The 9,873-nt window shown below is 45.8% G+C and overlaps 1 protein-coding gene across 1 annotated transcript in view; it reads left to right on the plus strand.

Annotated features, from left to right (window-relative positions):
* The window catches only part of LOC146856907 (5-hydroxytryptamine receptor 3A-like), a 131,689-nt gene extending 123,075 nt beyond the window's left edge, over positions 1-8,614 (plus strand). The window contains exon 9 of the mRNA XM_085646779.1: positions 4,378-8,614. Within this exon, the coding sequence (XP_085502905.1) occupies positions 4,378-4,673 (296 nt within the window). The 3' untranslated portion in view covers positions 4,674-8,614. The remainder of the gene's footprint in view (positions 1-4,377) is intronic.
* Positions 8,615-9,873: the final 1,259 nt, after the last annotated feature.

Genomic DNA, 9,873 nt, shown 5'->3' on the forward strand with positions numbered 1-9,873 from the left:
ACTAAGGTCAGCTGGACGGGGTCCAACCCACCTGGCACCTCTACCTTCTCCCCAAAGGCTACTGTAGCCACTTGCTTTGGTAGAGCACCAGTGGGTGCTGGTTTCACATACTGGCGACACTTGGGATCACTGGCAAAGTGACCTAGTTCACCACATTTATAACATTGAGGGGGCCCCTTGGGAACAGGTTTACCTGTCGGGCCCCTGTCGGCTTCGGGGGTGGGGAAGGCTGAGAACCTTTCTGCTGGTTCCCTTGGGTATTACTTTGGGGGCCTTTTGGAAACCCTTTCTGTTTTCCCCTGTCCCCCCCACTCTTCTGCTGGGGACCCTGCCCACCCTTGGCGGAGTCTCCCACTTGACCCTTGTGGACCCTGGTGCTGACCCAGTGGTCCGCCTCTTCAGCAAGCTTCCTAGGGTTAGTCAGCTTGCTATCTATCAGGTGTTGGCGTAGCTCAGGAAAACAATTAAGCGATAAGTGCTCCCACGCAATTAAATCAAAGAGACCTTGGTAATCATCCACTTTGCTACCCTTCACCCAGCCATCCAGTGCTCTGCAGAAAAAGGTCACATACTCCACATACGTACTCCCCGCAATCTTGGTACACCCCCTGAACCTCTGTCTATATAATTCAAGAGTGAGCCAATATCTATTCATTAAAGCTTCCTTCATGTGGGGGTAAGAATTGTAGACATCAGAGGGCAAATCTAAAAGTGTGTCCTGCCCCTCACTGAGGAACCGTCCCCACAACCCCGCTCCCCAATCTCTCTCAGGGACCCGGTGGGAAGACATGGCTACCTCATAGGCCTTGAACCATTGCCCTATGTCGTCATTCTTAAAGTATTCCTTAACTACATCTTTTTGCATGTACACCCTTGACTCTACATGCACTGGCATTGCGCTGCCACCAGAGGGAAGGTTTTCCAAACTTCTTTCTTTTATCGCCAACTCCCTCATTCTCGCGTCGTGCTCCATCTGAATCTTTCTTTCTTCAAGAGCCATTTTTTTTTCTTCTAGAGCCAGCTTTTTGCTTTCTAGCTCCAATTGACCATTTAATTTCAGCTTTGCCAAAGTGACCTCTTGCTCTCTTGCGGCCTGTCTGTCTGCCAGCTCCTCTGGCGACAGGCCTCTGCCAAAACTGTGAACACTCTCTGCAGGTTCCGGTGCTACGACGTCCTCAGCCGCACCCCTTGATTCCATCCAGGCTCTCAGCGCCTTGTAGAAATCTGTTTTGAGCTTGCATCCTCTATGTGGAACCTTGAGTTTCTTGCAAAAATGCTTGAGTTGTTCTCTGGAGTAGCTGTCCAGTTTTGACTCATCCCATACCAATTCTCCATTTTCAGACATTTCAGAGAGCGATTTCTCAATGCTGTTTGGGCCAGGCATGACTCCAAACACAAGGGATCTTCTTTCTTGGCAAGCGAAATTTAAATTTTAAAGTTCTGTGGCTCAAGCTACTGGACTGTCCTCACTGTGCAATGGCTAGTAATCACTGCGCAGACACCAAGAATGCAAATCCGTAAATCCCACCGCTGCCACCAATGTTAGAATCCGGGGTCTCTGGTTAGCGCAGGTATGCACTTGCGACAAGCAGGGACCCTTTCCTCTAAGTCAGGGCGTAGGATTACCTCTTTAAAAATAACCCCTGCTCACCCTCTAGGTAACGTGGCGCGAGCAGTCAGGCTAGATTCCAGAGGGCATTAGGTTAAGCATTCGAAGTGTCCCACACAATAACCACCAACCCACCACACAGAGACACAAGACTGTATTTATGTAAAAATAAAGTTCTTTATATAAAAGATTTCTTTAAGCAGGCTTTCAAAAATACAGGTCTTCACTTAAATAAGGTTCCAGTTACTTTCAATGCTTTTAGGCAGTCGACAGTTCTTAAAATGGCACTTTTCTACTTAAAATGAGCTTCTCTTGGTGTCTGTGCGCTTCGTAGCGCCTTTGGTACGCTTCGTACGAGGTTTTGAACGTGCCTTGCCATTTCTCACGCTTCCCGCGTGAGCAACGTCCTATATATTCAATGGAGTATGGACCGTACCTTCACGGGGGCCTCGCACAGCTGATACGAAGCGTGCCGAAGCTCACGCTTCACGCGCGAACAGCGTAGCGGTACGGCAGCGCCAGTACGGCCCGAACAAAGCAACGGACGGGTCGTACCAGCAAGCGCAGCTCACAGTACCTTTGTTCTTTGGGGAAAATCGTCGTCACAGCCTCAGGGGTCCACAGAGGAGTGTCCCACATCGCGTTGTCGTCCCTCCTGGTCAGTGGGCGGCAATGCTTCGTGGGGCACTTCGGAATGCTCCCAGGCACACAACGAGGTCGGGAGAAGGAGGGGCCGGCCGGGGGTGATTTCTAGCGCGTCGCAGCGCTGTCGGCTTCGCTCAGGAGATGAACGGTGCGTCGTAGGTCCTTACAGGGGCTTCCACGGCCAGGGGGGTCACAGAGGCTCGGCGCTTGGAGCCTGATCCGTTTCTTCTTTGCTGTGCGAGCTACGGCTCGGGGGCAGTTGCTTGCGGTGCTCGGGCCAGGCAGGCCTTTACTGTGCTCACGATAGTCCCGGTGGCAGAAGTCGCGGTGCTCAGATGAGGGGCACACAGGTTCGCTGAGGTCAGCGGTTTGCAGAATCACTTCCAGCAGCTTCTCTTCTTCTTGGGGAAAGGTAGCGCCCACTGTTCCTGGGGCGCAGTTCAGGGGGCAAGTTCACAAGCAAGCCCTTGGAGATTGTTTGTAAGCACAAGGTGAATTCAAAGTCTTTCAGTCTTTTCCTCCTCTCCTTCAGCAGCAAGGCACCCACCACAGGCCAGTCTCTCAGACTTAGAGACAGTACTCCTCCGTGCAGCTTTCCCAGGTCCTTCTCTTTGGGCAGAGGTTTTTCTTGGCGCAAACAGGATCTGATTTCTTAGGAGCAGGGCTCCTTCTTTTATAGCAAGTTTCTTTTGTTCTTTGTCGCCAGGGGGCCTGGGCCTGGCTCAGTCCAGTTTTGGAGCACTTTGTTGTGGTGACTCTGCTCGTTCCTTTCAGCAGCAGGGCAGAGACATCTGCCGCTCCACAGGGGGCGGAGCCGGCATTGTGGTGGCAGAGCACAGGTCTATTCAGAGTCAAAGGTGTACTCCTCCCACCCATCCTGGTGTAATCTCTCTACCCACCACCTGGCAGCCAGCCTGTCTCCTGGAATTCCCCAGCCCTGCTCCTTACTGTTACTAGGCAGAACACACACACACAGCAGAGGCGGACTGAAATGGCCACGTCAGTAAATACTAACTTTTTAAAAGTAGTATTTACAAACACAGGATATAAAAATAAACTTTACTAAAAGAAGTAATTTATTATTCTGAGTTCAGGCATACTAAACTTGACTTTCTACCATGCTCTCTGAGTCCACTGGGATTACAGCGTGTAGTAATTCCAGCAGCCCATTCTGGCCTACGGAGAGCAGGTAGCCTTCAATATTGAAAAACGAAAATGGCTGTAATTCACTATTAGGACATGCCACACACATCAGGGCATGCCCTACCTTATACCTACAATGCACCCTGCCCTTGAGCCTACCAGAGGGGTGACTAATATGTAGTTAAGTGAAGGTTTGGGGACTGGCAAGTAGGTGCACTTGCGCAATCAGTGCGTCAGTACCAGACCGCGCGCAGGTTCTGCAGTGGCAGACCCTAGACACATTTTACTAGGCCGCTTCTGTGGGTGGCACAACCAGTGCTGCAAGCCCACCAGCAGCATTTGTATTTACAAGCCCTGGCACTCCTGGTGCACTTTACTAGGGGCTGATAATAAACCAAATAAGCCAACATGGACACCAATCAATGTATACACTTTTCAAAAGGGAGCACTTGCACTGTGGCACTGATTAGCAGTGGCACAGTGCCCTGAGCAGCTAACACCAACAAAACACAATGAGGCACATCAGCAAAAAGTGGAAGGGAAACTCACGCCAAGGCGCCAGGTCTAACACCACTGTATGAAGTTCTGTGCCACAAAGAACTCCGTACAGAAAGACCAGAAACAAACAATTGGAATCTCTAGATTCCCACAGTAATCTGCATAGAAACCTCTGTGAGGCACAGGTTCCCATGCTGCTTTCAGTAGGAATTGGTGTATATCAAAAAGTAATAAACCTGCACCCATATGTAGAAGTAAATCTGCAGGTACATATTTGCCTACTTTATTTGTGAATTGGGGCCCATAAGTTTTCAACAAGTCAAACTTTATTGGTGGGGCTTATTTCAGCCATGTTCTTTGCTTGTTCTTGGTCCTATCAAAGTTTCTCTAGGTACTCAAGGTAAAGGAATGTAAAATGAAGTAGGGTACTTCTGCCATATTGTATGTTTTCTATTCAAACCACTTGTGTTCTTCCCTTACAGTGAAACTTTCCCACTACAGTTGCAATTCCACCAAGGATTATGAGAAGGAACTGGGCATGATGGTACCCCAGCAAGACGGTGCTCTTCTGGTGAACAGCATCCTTCATGAGGTCATGTCCATCCGCCATTTCCTGGAGAAGCGGGATGAGTCCCGTAATATTGCTAAAGAGTGGCTGCAGGTGGGATATGTGGTTGACCTGCTCCTGTTCCGTATCTACCTGGTGGCCCTGTCCACCTACAGCATCACACTCTGCATTATGTGGGCACTATACAGTAATGGTGGCTCTATCAACTAGACAACTAAACTACCAACATGCATTGAAAGTAGGTAGCATTAAATGCTGGTCTCTCAATAGACCGAGACAAGGTGTCAAAACAAAATGGCGTAAAATTCAAAGAAAGGGACTCAAGAATATGTGTTTTTATTAATGAATAGGGAGTGCTCCAGCAATAAAATTATATTTTGCCGGGTTTGGCAACCTAATATATACTGTTCCTGGCACCACTCAGTTGAGCTACAAGTGGGAGCATCTTTTTTCTGATTTACCCGCTTGTAGCTGATGGAAAATTGACTGCTGTTACTGCACTTGCGATAAAAACATTATTCTTGGCTTGAAATTTTTATGGGTCTTAATGTGTTGAATTACAGTAAAATCCTCTTCTGTGGGATCCGTGATTCAGTGTCTTGTAATCCCACCATCCCTAAATTCTGTGGCTCTGTGATTGTGCTTGAGCACTTTCACTGGTTCACTAAATGGGCAAGCTTCCAGGATAGAAACCAAGATACTCATTCTGCAGTAACATCACTATACAGAATATTCTTCTGCCTTTTTCAGTACTCTGACGACATTTCATGAATTGGCTCTTTTCTGTTTTATCCAGCTCACCTCCAATTGTAGATTTAATAAACTAGACATGGTAAATGTAAATGTGGGTGTACTTGTAAAGCGCACTGTGACTCCATGGAGTATCCTGGCGCTGAAGACCGCGGGGGAACCCGTCCTGATTTTCCCTGTGAGATGGTCCCTTTCTGGGTATCTCCAAGGTGAAACCAGGCATCCCCGGCGTCTGTGGGGGGCCATTGTAGAGATGAGGCAAGCTTAATGCCCAGAGTTGCCGAGTGTGTTCCTGGTTAGAGTAGGTACCGAGGCGAGAATTATCAAGTCCGTTTTGACCCTGGTCCACGACCCTGCCGCGTCGGGAATTGAACCCTGGTCCCTGGCCGATTCTCTGCTTACGGGTCTGCCGCCTCTAACCAGTGAGCCACACCTCTCTACTATAGTAACCAAGCAATAGGATGTTGGCGCAGATTTTCCAAATTAATAATGTAGGAAAGTCCTAATTTTACTAAATACAAGAGGCCAGGTATAATGTATTTCTTTCTTGCCACTTTATTTCAGTAGAAGCCAGTAAAAAAATAACATCTTGAACAAAAGAAGAGGAAATGTTATGAGACATTCTACCAATCCCAGAAACCTGTGTTAGAACTACTTAATCGCCTAGCACAGGTGAATCATTAAGGTCAAATAAAGAGCACAGTCATTGGAGGTCCTTTCCCTTTTTTAAGCTACCCCTCTATCCACGCTGAGGAAGAAATTAGCAAATTAAAAAAAAAATACAAATCCCCCGAGAAGAAAAACGGACAAACACTCCCAGCGAGCTTTCAATTAGGTTGCTGAAAAGTGCATTGAGTGATAGGAAACAAGAAAACTTGTCATATGCATGGGTGGGGACAAAAGTCAAAATTAAATTTAAACATATCACAGAAAGTGGTGTTAATGCCAGGCACATTGTCTTTAATAAAATTTGGATTTTCCTAGATTAATAATTTGTAAATTTGCATTTTATGTTTTCATTGAAAGATCCTATTATGTATGTTCAAAGCATATTCATGACTGGATTTGAATAATTTGCGTTAGGTTTGCAATATAAAGTCTTATATCAGACAACCAGACACTCTTAGGATGCCTTATAATTCAACATCTGTCTGGAAAGCTTTTGAAGCCATGGTCCCTCTTAAAAGATAAAACATCAATACTGGCTTAGAAGACAACTCATTTGACTCATCTGGCAAAAGTTGTTAAAGAAGAAGGAGGTTGAAGATTTCTAGAAGTAATCAGTAATTGATCTGAGACATCCTGAGATTGGAAGTGTGGTGTTCATACTCTTTGAGCATTGAACAAAGCAGAGTTTTGTCTGTTCAGGAAAAGAAGGTTACTCCACCAAAGATAAAAGTCCTCCTAGAAATAGAGAACAGGCACTTGTAGGAGTAAACTGTCAGCCAATGAGTGTAATGGTCTAATGTCAGAAATTGTCTGAAAACAAGCTTAACAACCTATTATCTTTGGCACACACCTTTAGAGTGAGAGATGAATTCGAAGGCCAGGACAAAATAATTATAAAGGGATCAGCAGATTAAGGGGTAGTCCTTTTGGTCTTCCTCTGATAGTCAAAAGACTAATTCTATGAGATCTGAAATGAGTCCTGTCTGGCTTGAGCTACTTGTTGATACACTAAAGTGTCTAAGAGAGACTGAAAGAAAGAACTTTAAATTGCAAGAAAGAACCATGCAAATTAAATTGGAGAAGATGTATGTGTTTGAGACGAATGGGGATAAAAAGATAAGCAGCTTTCCAATGTGAACAGACCATCCAGTGTGTGGGAATGCAGCACACATAGAAAGAGCAAAAATTAGGAGAAATAAAAGTATTTGTCCTTGTTGCGCCAATCTAATGTCTGCTCTTCAGTTGTGTTAGTTATTTGGCACTACCTCAGATTTACAAATCAATGGGTGTTGGAGTGGAATGCGCACAGCAACATCCATTGCACGCCCCTTTCACACAGATACCTGCGTGAAAGAGGACAATATTTACAAAGCGGCATTAAGCCATGCAAAGTAGCTTAACGTCACTTTGTCAATATGGAGCAAGGCATTGCGCCACTGGAACATTGGAAAAAAGACATTCCAGTGGTACTATGCACTTGTAAATATGCCCTTCCAAGTGTCAGCCTTCTACCGTCTGGAGAGTTCTGAAGTCTGATGAATTTGTTTTCCATATTTGTAGAACATTTGAATTGTGACCTCCCAAAGTAGGTAGGACTGTTGGAAATGTACCATTAATAGTAGTGGCTCTAGTTTGACCTCTGATGTACTGTTGGCAATAACCTCTGGGATGCTGCTGGAAGAAGGTCAGTGTGAAGAGTTTGAAACTATAGTTTCCTTTGGTAGAACTGGGACCTATTGTCAGACTGGAAGCACCAGTAAACATTCCCCTTTCCTAACAGTCAAGGCAAAAACGCGCTGGCCATATACCTTGCATAACAAAGCCTTTGCTATGTTAACAGAAGTAAAACCATTTATATATTTGGATATTTCTTTAATGAAATGATCTCTGAACAGAAGGCCATGTTCTAAGGGACTTGCTTCTGAAGAAGACAATTCTGCTAACTTTGGATTTATTCTAAGTTTCAAGCCCTTCCAACATCCTAAGGAAATGACTGCATTTTAATTTGCGATAAAACAAATGAGTCATTGTATCAAATTGGATAAGTCTGTAGTATGAATGAGTTTAGTATTCTCCTTGGCTTTGTCAGCCATCTTAACACGCTTTTACACTGGCTCCATGGAAGTCAGTAATTTGTCCGAGCATAAAGGCCATGTCCAATCAATACCTTTTTTGGGGTACTTGGCATATTTTGGAAAGAAGGCCGGGGGTTTCAGGACAATAGAAGGATTTGTCATAACACAATTCACCATTGTGGAATGTGGACACTGGGACTTCAATTTGTTTCTGACCGGCTTCCCTAGGGGAGCCCTAATCCTAGCACTGCTATAATCTGCCACCTGAGGCACAATTGACCAGTCAGAAGAAAGTTGGTGGAACAGTAAAGAAAGGCAGATAAAGGTTAGCCTGGTGAATTAAGTAGTCTAGCTTCACCCTGTTGATTAACAATCTTATTAGTGAATTTGGAAGGGTGCCCAAGTCTGTTTTGGTAGGATTTAAACAATTCCAATCTGTATCCTTATTGTTCATCTGATTCAGAGTCTGGAGAGTGCAGAATCACATTGTAATTGTCATCCAATTGGTCCTGGTTTGAAACTTGGAAAAAGATCTTGTCCTGGTAGAAATATCTACCTCATTGTAGATAAATTGTGGCCATGGTTAATCAAAGAACCGACAGCACTGGAAGCCAATCCAGCAGGAACCGCTGTTAACTCAAAAGCACATGATTTGATTGGAAACTTCTCTTAACCCCTTCAGCGTGGCGCGGATTTCCGCGCTATGCTGATGGTTCTGTGTGCGGGCGGGGCCATGACGGAGCGGTTCCGTCATGCGCACAGCGCAACCGACGCGCATGACGGAACCGCTCCGTCATGCGCATCGAAAGGGTTAAACTCTTGCATGTTGAACGGTTCAGAGGGAAAATCGAGAATGTATTTGTCTTGGTGAACCTGATAATCTCTGCTACCAGGGGCAGATTGCCTCGGCTCCCCAGTAACATCCTTGACATTCTTATGTAGAACAACACTGACATGTTAGGACCAATAAAGAGACCCATTAAGGATGATGAGAGGCACCTGTGACTGCTGGAGCAGCAAGGAAGAGGAAGGGCTGCTATTGGCTGTGCTATTTATATGCCAATAATGACTCAACTGTGCTGGGTCATTCCATTTTTCTAACCCATCAGTTTCTGTTTTTTGTTGTTTGTCTCATGAGGTTTCTGCCTTTTTGCGTAAACATATTTTTTCTGGCTCTTATTAAAATAAAGTGGCAAGAAAGAAACATAATGGAGCCTCTGGTCTTGACATAAAAGTCACAAAACGCTAAGCATAGCAGAGGTGACGTCACACACCCATTGATTTACCTGAACATCACTAGGTTCTCCATTTGTGCAACACTTTCCCCTTAATTGTCTTACATTTGCTGAGCAGGGTCTAGGCTCACGGCAATGAGTGGAAACTACGGAGAGTAGCCACATTTGTTGGAATGTTGTTTTCTTCCAGGTTCTCCCTTCATAACTGCCAGGGCCGTTTCTACCATTAGGCAAGCCTAGGCAGCCGTCTAGGACGGCAAAAAGGGGAGGGCGGCAAAAAATATGAGTTAGGGCAGAAGGGAATCCCCTTGAATGGCCTTCGAATTCGAGTGACGTGACCTGCGGCACCACAGGCGGGGGCTGTGCGCGCTATGCCACTTTATACCGATTTCGTTCTTGACAACTTGACCCTATCGGAGTCGGACCTCTGCAGGGTCTGTCCCTCTGTTCAGTCCGGAATATGAGGCTTCTGACGGGCTTGTCGTTCAAGGAAGGCAAGGTGTGTTTTTTTCGGCGTAGGAACGCAGCCCCTAGCGTCGCACAGCATGTAAGATCTGCACCAGGGCCGTTTCTAGGTGTTTTGTCGCCCTAGGCGAGAATTGAAAAATGCCACCCCCTTCCTTTTACTACCATCACTCTCTCCCCCTGTCATCCAGGCTAGAAGAATTAATGCATTAGATA

The sequence above is a fragment of the Triturus cristatus genome, chromosome 3_2 (assembly GCF_964204655.1).
Source record: "Triturus cristatus chromosome 3_2, aTriCri1.1, whole genome shotgun sequence".
NCBI lineage: Eukaryota > Metazoa > Chordata > Amphibia > Caudata > Salamandridae > Triturus > Triturus cristatus.